Genomic DNA, 12292 nt, shown 5'->3' with positions numbered 1-12292 from the left:
CACGGTGGCGGCCGCCCGCGTCCCCTGACCCTCTGGCCGACACCCGCCCCCTCCTTCCTCCCCCAGACCTTCCTCTTCCACTTATACGGACTGATCCTCAGAGAGTGTAACTGTGTGGACCTGGTGAGGAGGCACCTGGCCAGCCTCCTGGAGCTGCCCCACCAGTCCTCCAGCCAGCGGGAGGTGGGTGGCAGACCCCACCCCTGCACCGCCCTGAGGCTCCCCTGCGGACCTTGCTACTTGAAGGCAGACCAGGCACCCAGCACTGTGCTGATCAACAAGGGGCCGCCAGCGTGGGTGCTGCCTGGTGGNCACGGCCAGCCCTGCAGGGACAGGCTCACAGCACCCTCTGGCCCACAGGGCATTGCCATGGCCGTCGGCATTGCGTCTTCCACGCACATGCAGGAAGCGTGGGCCATGCTGGAGCACGTGGGCCGCACCAGGTTCCTGAGGACCGTCCTCATGTCCCCAGACAGCCAGGTAGAGCGGGCCGCGTGGGGGCGGCAGGGGCCAGGGGCCCGAGATCGTCACTTGCGTGCTCTGAGCCTGTTTGCTCGCTGGAAACGTGGGGTGACCCCTGCCTGCCCACCTCCCTGAGGCGCTGGTGCGTGGGTGTCAGCTTCCCTGCTCTTGCTGTGGCCTGGCAGTCGTGAGCCTGGTCCTTGGGGCCCCANAGCCGGACCCGGACACGCGCTGGACGTGGGTTGGCAGCACCTCCCTGCTGTGCTATGGGCAGATGGCCGCGCACGCCGGGGAGCAGATCCTGCCCTGGGTGGACAACATCGTGTCCAGGATGGTGTACTACTTCTCCTGCAGCCGCTACGTGAGCCCGGCCCGGGCCGGGGCAGTGGGGGGCGGTGGGGGGCTGGGCCCAGCCCGCTGACCCTCCCCCGACTCTGCACGGACAGGACAACATCCTCAAAACGAGCTTCCTTTCGGCGACCATCATGCTCTTGAAGGCTCTCAGGCAGAAGAACAGGGCGCAGAGCTACAAGTTCACGCAGATCCCAGAGCTCATCCAGTGCCTCCTGGTGAGTGACGCCCGAGGGGCCGCCCGGCAGGCGTCCCAGGGGCCACCAGCGGGACTGCGGCTGAGCCGCCTGGCGCTCTGGCCCCACAGTCCAGCCTTCAGAAGGAGCCCAACTTCCTGGCCACCCTCTTCCGGCAGAAGATCATATCGGTCATCGCGGGACTGAGGTGACTCTCCTTGGGGTCCAGGAACGAAGACGGGCCAGGTCACTGCGTGGGGGGTGGGGGTGGGGGGTCCACGTGTGAGGAGATAGGCTGTGAGTAAGGAGCCAGGAGCACGGGGCTGGCCCTGCTGAGGCCACACACCGTCAGCCTCGTTTCCTGTCCGTGACAGGGTGTTACACTGACACAGACTGACCCCCGACCTGGTCACACACCACATCCAGGCCTCAGTCACACCGGAGCCTGGTCACAGCCTGAACCCTGGTCACAGCCTGAGCCCTGACCCCGGTCACACTCCGAGACATGACCCTGGTCACACCCTGAACCCTGAATCTGGTCACACTCCGGGCCCTGATCCTGGTGACACCCACTTTCTAGACTGTGGGCTCTTGTGAAAAAGTCCAGAATCTTCTCCGTGTTTCTTCCAGCAACCTTCGGCCCAGTCTCAAACCCATGGTCAAGTCCAGGATCTTGCAGACCTGCCTGCAGAGCCTGTACACGCTCCCACCCACGGAGACGCTCAGGAGCTGTTTACCTCCGATGGACGCGGTCCCGGACGTCATGGTGACTGCCTGTGCCCATCCCTGGGTGGCGGGTTCCGGGGGCTGGGAGGGTATGCCCAGCCCTGGCCGCATGTGCGAGCGAGGGGAGCACCGGAGAGGGGAGCCTGGCCTGGGTTTCTTCCTGGCTTCGCCACACACTTGTCTTGACCTTGGAGCCTGAGTCTTGAGTTCTGCGTCCAGGTGGGCTCTGGCCTCCATGCTTCCCACTGAGGTTTTGTGATTCAGACGGGATGGGGGGGGGGCGAGAGCACTCCCCAGATGTGTGCGGCTTCCGGCCGCCTACTCATCAGCTTCTGCTGCCGGAGCAGGGCTTGTTTCTTCCCTGGGAGGGGCAGACAGAGCAGCTTGGTCCCCACCACGGCCAGGCCCGGCGTAGGGTCTCCTCCCAAGACCCAGCTCCCTACCTGGAACCCCCCGTGGGTGGCAGACACACACGTGCACCCACGTGCCACCAGCCAGGCTCCTGGGAGTCCCTGGTCAGCAAGAAAGAGCAGCCTGGCGTGGGACCTGAGCTGTGCCCAGGCTGGCCTCCCAGGGAGCAGACTGTGAGCCCCGAGTTGGGGGTACGCTCTCAGGCGAGGCCCGTTGGGGAGCTGGGAGGGTGGGGTGGGGTCACAGGGGAAGCAGACCCTCGTGTGGCCGCACGGGAGGGCTCGGCCAATCCCCCGGGAAGCTCTGCGTGCTGGCTCATCGCTGGTCCAGGGACAGAACCTCTGCAAGGGGGTGTGGGCTTGGAGGTCAAGTCCTGGGCGGCCAGAGGCCGGGAGTGCGTGCCTGGCCCCCAAATCTGACATCTAATTGGAGCCCCGTCCCAGGAGGGAGGGGCCGGGGCATCAGAGGGGAGGCCATGGGCTGTGACACTGGCAGGAGCTGTGTCTGGGTAACAGGTTTAATAACAGAAGTATCACTGCCCCGCAAAACACCCCAGTTTTCAAAGCGCACAGGCTTACACGTTTTAACCTAGATTTGTGAAACTATCCTCAAAATCAAGAGGAGTGTGCTTATCACCCCAAAGCCTCCCGTGCCACCGTGGGGTCCCTCGCCCTTGCTGTTGCTGTCATAGTTGGTATCTCCTGAGTTTCAGGCGAGTGTGATTCTGGGGCATCTGCCTCGCTTTGCCTGGACTCTGCCGTTCAGTCGGCTGGAGATTCGTCTATGCTGCAGCTTGTATGTGTGGACGGCTCGCTCCCTGTTACTGCGGAGTGGGGTCTGGTTTTCGGGTTCCCAGCAAGCGTTGACGTGCTCACCAGACGGGGCACTGCGGTGTCTCCAGCTCGGCACTGAGCCGAGCTGCTGTGCGCGCTTGCGTGCAGGTCTCTGTACAGACCTGGGTTCCGGATTTTTGGGTAAACACCCAGCCCCGGGATGTCTGGCCACGAGGTAGGTGTGTAACTCGCCAAACCGCCTTCCGGCCCGCTGTGCTGATTTGATTCCCGCGGGCGCGGGCCCTGCTCGTTCTATGTCCTTGTCAACATGCGGTGCAGTCGGTGGTCACCCTGCTGGGTGCGCGGCGGCGCCTGGGGCTGGACTCCGTGCCCGTCCGTCTACAGAGACGGAGCGCCTTCTCGTGTGCTTTTCCCACCTTTGCATCTTTTTTGGTGAGGTGTCTGTTCAAGTATGCCTAATTAAAAAAAATTTTTAATGTTTATTTATCTTTGAGAGACAGAGAGAGACAGAGCACGATCATGGGAGGGGCAGAGAGAGGGAGACACAGAATCCAAAGGAGACTCTGGGTTCCGAACTGTCAGCATAGAGCCCGACGTGGGGCTCGAACTCACAAACCTTAAGATCATGACCTGAGCCAGAGTCAGACGCTCAATCTACTGAGCCATCCAGGAGCCTCTCATATGTCTAATTTTTAAGTTGCCTTATTTATTAGTTTCTAGAATCCTTTTTAGAGCTGCTATGTGAGTTCTTCATCACTTAGGGGATCTGAATGTATTTTCTCCTGGTCCGTGGCTTTCTTTTTATTGTCTTAATGGTCTTTTCTGAAGAGCAGAAGCTCTTGATTTTGAGGTTGTTCAATTTCTCTGTTCTTTCTTTCATGGATTGTGATTTTGGTGGTGTATCCAGAATTTTTTCCTTGAACCAAGGTCGCAAGGATTTTTCTCTGCCATCTTCTAGAAGTTTTATGGTCTTAGGTTCCACACTGAGGGCCGTGACAGATTCCGAGCCAAGTCTTACCTGCCGTGAGGAGTGGCCTGAAGCTCAGCTCTTTGCACATATGTGGACACCTGGTCGCTCTGGACCCCTCCATGTCCCAAGTTCGCCTCTGCCGAAAATCAGCTGACCACGTATCCGTTTCCATTTGTGGCCTCTTTATTCTGTTCTGTGTGTCTACTGATCTGTTTCTGCTGATGCCACTGTCTCACTGCTGGTAGCTTCACAGGAAGGTGTGAAGTGGTACAGGCGCGCGCACAGGCAGGCATGGAGTGGCACGGGCAGGTGCACGGAAAGGCGCAGAGTGGCACCGGTGTGTGCACGGGAAGGTGCAGAGTGGTACGGGTGGGCTCGGGAAAGGTGTGAAGGTGTGAAGTCCTCCAACGTGGGTCATCGTTTCCAAAGCTGTTTCTGCTACCCCAGGTTCTGTGCACTTTCACGTGTGTCACGGAATGAGTAGGTCAACTTCTAGTCAACGGCACAAGGGGCTTAGAGCACATCTTCCGTCAGATTCTTTCCTCTATTTTCTTGTGACGTTGCCAACAGTATTTCAAAGTTTAATTTCCAGTTGCTCATTGCTGGTATACAGAATACAACTGACTTTTTGTGCGTTGATTTTGTTCCTGAAACCCTGCGAACGTCCTTGTTAGCTTCTCTGAGGCTTCTGTAGACCCCACGGGTTTTACGCATGACTTGTGTGAAGTTTCCTTCTTTCTTGTCAATGGGGGTGCTGCGCGACCTCCCTCCTACCCCGCTGCCCTTGCGAGGACCCGGCAGTGGTGGGAACGGACCCCGTGTCGTTCCTGATCTGGGAAGGAATGCACCTGTCTTGGCCATGGAGTCTGCTGTTGCTGTGGGTTCTCGGATGCCCTTACTCAGGCTGAGAAAGTTCTCTGCTTTCCTGCTTTGCTACGAGTGCTGGTCAGGGTGGCTGTGGGATCCTGTCAAACGCTTTTGCTGGATCTGTGCAGATGGTCAACCCTGATACTCTGTGTTTTCATTTTCGCTCAGTTCAAAGTACCTGTCAGTGTCAGTGTCAGCGCTGGGGGAATGCCCAGGGGGCCGTCTCAGGGGCCCTGGGCCGGGCGGCGTGCTCTCAGTGGCACTGGGCGCTCACTGAGCCCTGCCCCCTTCTGGGATGTTAGGGGCAGATGCAACCCCCTCAGTGGTTATGGCCTGAAGACCTGGCAGCCGCGAGGGCAGCGAGTGTCCTCGCCAGGGACTTGAGTGAGGACCGGGCCCAGAATGGACATTATGATCACTTGCGCAGGCCCTGCGGGAAACAGTGACCGAGCCCTCCCCAGGGGTGTTTGGGGGCAGATGGGGGGTGTCCACTGGGGGGCCGTGGTGCTGGCGGGCCGGCCCCAGGGGTGCGACCAGGCTCCGTCCCGCTAGGCACTGTACCAGAAGTCCATGCAGGCGCTGGACCTGCTCCTCCAGAGCCTCATCTCCGAGAACAAGAGCATGGATGAGATGTGCTTCCTCCTGCAGGTGAGGCCCGCACTGGCACGGGGTGTGGCCGCGGCTCCCGGCGCCCACCCAGGGCGGCTCCCTCGGACACAGCGGTGGCCAGAGGGCCAGGTCGGCAGGTCGGCCCTCCTGCAAGGAGGAGGGGACCCTGACTCACCTCTGGGCACCCCTGCGGGCAGGGAGGAAGTCCAGGATGGGCTGCGCCCTCCGCGCGGCCGTGGAGACGTATGCCGCCAACGCAGCCAAACGTGCTGGCTTCCTCTGGCCCCAGGGGGCCAAGCTGGTGGCGGGGACCGGGGGGCCTTCTGGTGGGTCCCAGCAGCTGCCCGAGCGGTGGGGGTGGGTCCGCGGGGCTGAGCAGGCTGCTGGGTTCTCCTCTCCGCACCGCAGCACGTGGAGCCGTGGCTGGAGTCGGACCGCAGCCACGAGCGCCAGCGGGCGGTGCAGACCGTCTTCCTGCTCCTCACGTACGTGGTGGACAACGTGGGACTCGCTGTGAGTCGCCTCGCCGGCTCCCTCTCGAGGGCGGCAGGGAAGGTGGGGGCCGGGAGCCCCAGGGTGCTGCTGCCCCCGTGCTGGGCACCCCAGCCCTCGCTCCTGCTTCTCACAGCCAGGATTCAGGGCTTGTCTTGGGAAGGGACACCAGGTGGCGGGGGAGGCGGTCGGGCCGCGGTAAGAGGGCGAGCCACGGCCCACGCACTGCCCGCCCTTCCCAGGAAGTGGCCATGCCCTCCGTGCTGGGCCACCAGATCGGCCTGCTGGCGCTGCTGTGGAGGGACATGGACCCGGTCACCCAGAGCCACTCCCGCCAGTGCACCTACCTCTTCCTCCAGCTTCTGACGCAGCAGAAGGGTGAGCTGGGGGCCCACCGGGGCACTGGGCACTGGCCGCTCCGGGCCTCCTGACTCGGTGCCCCTCCGCAGGGAGCATGTCAGAGTTCGTGTATTTGAATAAGATGAAAAACTTGGAAGCAAGTGCCAGTAGAAAATCAGAAATTAAATTCTACAACCTGGTGAAGGTGGGGCTGCTGGGGCCGGAGAGGGGAGGCAGGGAGGGCGGTGGGCGCGGTGCCTCCACCCCCTGCCCGTTCTGCAGCTGATTCTGTGTGGGGGGCCTGGGGGCCCTGGGGAGCGGGCCGGGTGTAGCCAGGGCGCAGACGCTCTCTTGCAGGGAAAGCACCCTGTCCCTCTGCCCCTTAAAATCTCAGCCTGCACCCTCCCTGTGACCTGGGGTGCGGCGAGGCCCCTCTGAAGCCAGGTCCCAGGGTTCTGCTGACCCCTCCGTCCTCAGCACCCACTCCTCTCGGGGCCTCGCCCCTGGGGCCCCTCGCCCTGGGACGACAGCTGGGTTTGCCTGAGATGGCCCTGCGCTCAGCCCTCGTGCTCGGACCCAGGCAAGCAGCCGTCTCTCTCGCCCATGGCCTCGGCCCGCCCTCCCCTGTGCGTCCTCCCCGGGCCGGCCGGCCCCTCGAGATGGATGGGCATCAGGGCTTTGGGTTTGAGTCCAGGCTCTGCCTCATGCGGCTGGGCGGTCAGTCAACCCTTCCATGCCTCTGTTTCCCCACCTTCCAAGTGAGAGTCCCTGAGTCTGACCCCTCCCGCTCTCGGGACAGGCTGGGACAGACGCCCCATGCAGCAGGCAGCCCCCTGGGTGCCCCTCCGGGGAGCCCGGAGCCTGGGAGCCTGTGGGCCTGCTGGGGTCCCTAGAAACAGAGCCTGGGGCAGGAATCCCAGTGCAGTCGCGGGGAGTGAGGGAAGCAAGATGGGGGTGGGAGGAGCCACGAGGGCGGTGCCCAGCCTGACCCAGGGCGCGTGGCAGCTTAAAGCGTCCCCCACCTCGAGGCAGGGGCTGGACCCTTGTCCCCTGAGTCAGTGACTGGCTGCAGGAATGGAGGGGCACCTGATCCCCTGGACAAGGCCGCTTGCTCCCACCATCCACAGAGCGACCTTCCAGAGAAGGGGTGGCTGCCGGCCTGCAGCGGCCACGGGCCGCATAGCCAACCGCTGAGGCAGGAGGGGCAGGGCCCCAGCAGCCTGGTGTGGGGGAGGGGACAAGTCTGCTCACCTGGCGTTGGTTGCGCTCTGAGTAGGAGGAGCCCCCGTCTCCCAGCCCATCGCGAGGGCGCCTCCAGGCCCCTCAGCCCAGCCCCCGTGCACAGGTGCTGAACAGGAACCTGACCGTGGCCCAGCACACGCAGCTCGTCCTCACGCTCCTGGGACGGCTCTGCAGCCACAGCCGCCTGCACTGCGACCTGGCATCGCAGCTGCTCCTTAAGGTCATTGAAGAGCAGAGCGTCAGGCCAGAGCAGGTGGGCGCCGAGCCCCTCCCGGCCCGCCAGCTGTGGGCCTCGCGACCGGAGTGGGCCACCTGCCGAGGGCTGCCTGTGTGCACGTGGATGCACCCGTGTCTGCGCGCCCCTCTGCACAGAGCGTGCCCCGGGCCCGGCGGCACTGGGTCCTGAGCCATCAGCAGCACGCGGCCCCGCCTCCCGCTCCCTTAAACAGCACAGCCCTGTTAGCAGGGCTGAGACCCGGTGCCCCAGGGCCCCTGGCTCACCCCGCCTGGCCAGTCGGCTCCCCTCAAGGCCCCAGGGCCCTGTCGGCAACACCCTGCCTTGTTCGTTCAGCCTTACTCAGGAGAGAAAAATTCTCTGCCACCCCCCACCCCCCGGCTCCCTGGGGATTTAACTGCCTTTCCTGGGGGTGGGGGGGGTGTGCGGCCTAGCTCACAACCCATGCAGACACCACCGTCTCTCAGGGCGTGTGAGGCCCATCCACCCTCCTGGCCGCTCGGGGCGGATCCTCATCTTCACAGGGACGCAGGGAGGGGGTGACGCTGCGGCGATGATGGGGCAGCAGCGGCTGGGAGCCAGGTGCGGCTCCCACCCGCTGTCCCCATCGGGTCCTGCCTGTGTCCAGATGCCTCGTCTGGGGCAGGGATCACAGACTGGCCGGGGTGACGAGGTCGCCAGGACGCCTCATGTGGGAGGCAGACCCCGGGGCCCGCAGGGAACGGAGGCAGGAGCCGGGGGCAGCTCTGACGCCCCCTCCTGGCCTGCCCTTGGCCTTGCAGGTGGCCGAGATCCTGCACGGCCTGTTCCGGGAGCTGCCCTCCATCACGTTCAAGAGCACCCTGCAGACGATGATGAAGGCTGTGTCAGTGCTGGGGACTCAGCACACCCAGGAGACAGTCGAGGTGATACTGTCCCTGTGTCACCCCTCCGAGAGGTATGTCCTAGTGCCCAGGACCTGGGCCACAGAATCCTCGGCACACTCCGTTCCTGGGCAGGCAGCGTCCCTCGGACCGAGAGAGCCCTTAGAGACCAGCTGGCAGGGGGGCCGGAGGTCAGCGGGGCGCCCTGAAGATCCTAACCGGCCCCCAAGCAGCCCCCTCCAGCCGCCCAGGGCCCCAGCACACACACGGGCCCACCGCCCTTCAGGGCTCACGCTGGGTTTCCAGGCTGCAGCGTGTGGATGTCATGAGCCTCAGCGATGCTGGGCCGGGCCTGTGACCCTGAGTGGCGTGCGTGTGTGTGTGTCCCCTGAACCAGGGCGCCTCCAGAGCATCTTGGGGAGCACTGGCCTGTCACAGGGTCACAGAACCTTGGACAGGGAACAGAGATCTCTGGGATGCAGGTCCGTGAGCCCCCCATCCCTCCCCAGAGAGACAGGCCCCGTGTGGATCCCGCTTTGCCTGAGGGCTGAGCCTCTGTTCCCCACAAGCGGGGGAGGCCAGGCTCTGTTTGGGGTTACGTGGCGAAGAATCACGGCAAAGTGGGAACCAGCACCGACATCAGGGAAAGTCAGCCTGCACTCAGGGCCTTGAGCAGGAGCCCCAAGCCCTGCTCCCCGGCTGTTGGGACACAGCCACCGGGACCCCCGAGCTGGAAGGGCTCAGGGTTCCTGGGGGCCCGGGCCATCCCCACTTCAGCAAGCCTGGCAGGACATGCTGCTGTCCCAGAGGTCACGTCCCACCGGCCCCCCGACCCTGCACAGCCAGCCACCTGGTGGGACGCGGCCCTGCCTCCCCAGACAGGTCATGCCCCTGTGGAAGGCCCTAGCCAGCAGCACCCAGCTGGCCCGCAAGGTGCTCACCACGCTCTACGTGAAGCTAAAGCTCCGCCCCCCCAAAGAGCTCATCAGGTTCACGCAGCAGGCGGAGCTCATCTCCCTGCTGGTGAGCAGCCCCCCACCCCGGGTCCCCACCCGGGGTCCCCCTGGAACCGCACCGGCACTCAGGCCCTGTGGGGGGCTCTGCTGGGCCGGAAGGCAGAGGGTCTCAGCAGGCGTAGCTGAGGACTCTGGTCTGCTGAGCGGTCGGAAGAGCGGGACCAGAGCCCCCGGGACTGTCCTGGGCCCCCGCCAGGCGTGGGAGGCGGGGGCCTGGGCCCGGGGGGTGGGGGGGCGCGCTTCTGGTTCCCTGCTCCTCTGCTCGCTGGAGCCGGCCCTGGGCAGGGAGCGAAGGTGATGCCCATCTGAGTCCGGCTCTGTCGCCCGCTGCAGGCCCTGGGTACCATTTATGAGCTCCTGTACACCCGGGAGTTCAAGGCCACGGTGCGCTGGGCCTTCGCAGGGGTCCTTGTGGGCCTGCTCACGCAGCTCCATTACCTGTTTGAGCTGGATGTGGCCGAGAGCAGCTCAGACTACCAGGAGGACGTCCTGGACATGAAGCCCCTCGGCCCCTGCAGGTGACCTTTGTGACAGGCCTCAGCGCCCAGCCCCCGGGGACCCCAACGCATGCCCCCTTTCTGGTTTCTTCCACATAGCTGTGGAACCCCTGGTGGGCACCAGACCCTGGGCTGGGCTCCAAGGGCCCAGAAAGGAAGGAGCTCCAGCCCCACCTGGATGCCTTCAGTCCTGAGTAGGGAGCCGGGAAAACCCAGCGGCAGAGCAGGCTCAGAGGCCACAGCGCCTGGGGCCCAGATGGGAAAGGGGGTCGCAAATGACCTTCCAGTCCAGGCGGAGAACCCGGCCCGAGCCCCGACTCGCCTCTGCAAACACCCCCACCTCCCCCAGGACGTGCCTGGAGGCCCTGAAGGGTCTTTTCTGGACCAACTGCTGGGAGGTGTTCGCCTTCCTCAAGCTGCTGAGAGGCTGGGAGCTCTTGGAGCACATGGAAACCTACACAGAGGGGGTGACCCTCCTGGCTAGGTGAGCACAGCCTGGGCCGGGGCTGGCCCAAGAGAGCATCCCTGATGGGGCCCCTCCTGCACCCTGTATGGGGATCTGGGCTCCAGACTCAGTTGCCTGGGCCATCTCCCCGAGCGAGCAGGGTCGGCAGCGGGTTACAGGCCACCCGCCCCCCCGGCAAGGATGAAGCCCGCAGGGTCCCCAGGCCTGCCCCTCTCCTCTGACAGGGCCATGGCCCACTATGACTGTGAGATCACGGCCGTCTGGGGGCAGGCGGTCATCTCGCTGAAGAGCTCTGAGGAACGGGACAACGTCGTGGCCATCCTCCTCATTGCTGAGGTCAGCCCCTCCTCGCCCCGCCCTGCCCCTGCCCTCTCCAGCGTCCTCTGGCTCACAGGAAGCTCAGAGGACTGGACTGCCACGCCTCCCCCCGCCCCCCTGCCCCCCCCGGAAGTCTCTTCACTTCTGCCTTCAGGTCAGACCTACTTGCTCTCTGGAAGTGCTTCCCGATGTCTGACCCCACGCTCTCACGCTCGGCCACGGGCCCCCTTTCCCGGTAGCTGACCCAGCCGCCACCACTCAGTTTCTCAACAGCCAAGAGCTCCCTCAGTACATGTCTCGGAGAACCGTGGACAACTTCCTGAGCCTGGGCCTGAACAACCCCAACCAGCTGGTGCGGGCCATGAGCCTGAAGGGCCTAAGCAGTATCCTGATGCATCCTAAGAAGGTGAGAGGCAGGGCTGCTCACTCCCATCCCAGGAAGACTTCAGGGAGGAGGAGGCACGTGAGAAGAGCCTCCACAGCAGGTCAGGTTGGAAGGAGTGGGTGGGGACGGCAGGTCAGGCCAAGGAAGGAGAGGGTGGGGACGTTTGGGAAACCCTGATGCGTCCCTCACGGCGAGGGATCCTAGAATTTCGGGGCTGGAGGGGGCTCTGGGTCTTCGGCTTTGGCCTCCTTTCCAGTAGGAGTCCTTACGCGAGAGCACAGCTGCTCCGTGGCCCTGCTGGCCGGGCGCTGGGGGGACTCGCAGCTGGCCGGGTCCGGGCCTACGTCCCCTTCCCGCCCTTCAGGCCTTCCAGAACAAGTCCATGCCCCACAGTGCGGGCGGGGGGTTGGGGCTGAGGCCCCTGCGGATGTGAAAGGAGGGGTGGGGCAGGGAGCGGCGGCCACAGCCCCGCCGAGTCAGTGACACCCGTAGAAACGGTGGAGAAGCTTCGAGAAGGGCCCTTTCCAGGGAGCAGGGCAGGCCAGGGCGCGGCTCCGTGTGCCCGCAGGTGATGCTCCTCCGGAACCGGCTGGCCGGGCTGCTGGACGGCTTCCTGGGGCCCGAGCCCAAGGACCTCGTGGGCCTGATGGAGATCCTGGGCGACATCCTGCGCCACCTGGGGTCCCACGGCGTCGGCGCCACCAGCCTCAGGATCGCCCAGCACCTGCTGCTGCTGTTCGACGATGTGAGGGGCAGGGCGGCGGCGCAGCTCCCGGCGCGAGCCCGCCAGGCCGAGGGGCCGAAGGCGCTTCCCCCTTCCCACCCCCGGGGCTGTTGGGCAGAGTCCCGCGGGCCCTGGCGGGGGGCTGGCCCCCAGGAAGGAAGTTTCCGGGAGGCCCCTGGGCCGCGTCCCCCACGCGAAGGGCGTGGGCCGCGGGGAGAGCAAGGGCGGGGAGCCCGCGCAGCGGTCCCCGAGGCTGGGTCTCAGCGCCCGAGTGACCGTCCCGGCCGCGCCTGCGCCCGGTCCCCAGGGAGAGGGGGAGGGGCGCCGTGGCCCTGACACGGTCGGTGGC

General features: G+C 64.7%; 1 protein-coding gene across 1 annotated transcript in view; it reads left to right on the top strand.

Annotated features, from left to right (window-relative positions):
- The window catches only part of LOC144219907 (maestro heat-like repeat family member 5), a 17776-nt gene that overhangs the window by 5219 nt on the left and 265 nt on the right, over positions 1-12292 (top strand). Inside the window, exons 5-23 of the mRNA XM_077750024.1 lie at positions 67-183; positions 361-480; positions 677-823; positions 909-1031; positions 1121-1197; positions 1620-1755; positions 5310-5405; positions 5775-5879; positions 6101-6236; positions 6308-6402; positions 7543-7692; positions 8457-8611; positions 9416-9560; positions 9887-10071; positions 10400-10534; positions 10741-10852; positions 11097-11240; positions 11788-11964; positions 12062-12283. Of these exons, the coding sequence (XP_077606150.1) occupies positions 67-183; positions 361-480; positions 677-823; positions 909-1031; positions 1121-1197; positions 1620-1755; positions 5310-5405; positions 5775-5879; positions 6101-6236; positions 6308-6402; positions 7543-7692; positions 8457-8611; positions 9416-9560; positions 9887-10071; positions 10400-10534; positions 10741-10852; positions 11097-11240; positions 11788-11964; positions 12062-12283 (2577 nt within the window). The remainder of the gene's footprint in view (positions 1-66; positions 184-360; positions 481-676; positions 824-908; positions 1032-1120; positions 1198-1619; positions 1756-5309; positions 5406-5774; positions 5880-6100; positions 6237-6307; positions 6403-7542; positions 7693-8456; positions 8612-9415; positions 9561-9886; positions 10072-10399; positions 10535-10740; positions 10853-11096; positions 11241-11787; positions 11965-12061; positions 12284-12292) is intronic.

The sequence above is a fragment of the Crocuta crocuta genome, unplaced genomic scaffold, assembly GCF_008692635.1.
Source record: "Crocuta crocuta isolate KB4526 unplaced genomic scaffold, BGI_CrCroc_1.0 scaffold119, whole genome shotgun sequence".
NCBI classification, from domain to species: Eukaryota; Metazoa; Chordata; class Mammalia; order Carnivora; family Hyaenidae; genus Crocuta; species Crocuta crocuta.
This window is presented reverse-complemented; position numbering and strand designations above follow the sequence as displayed.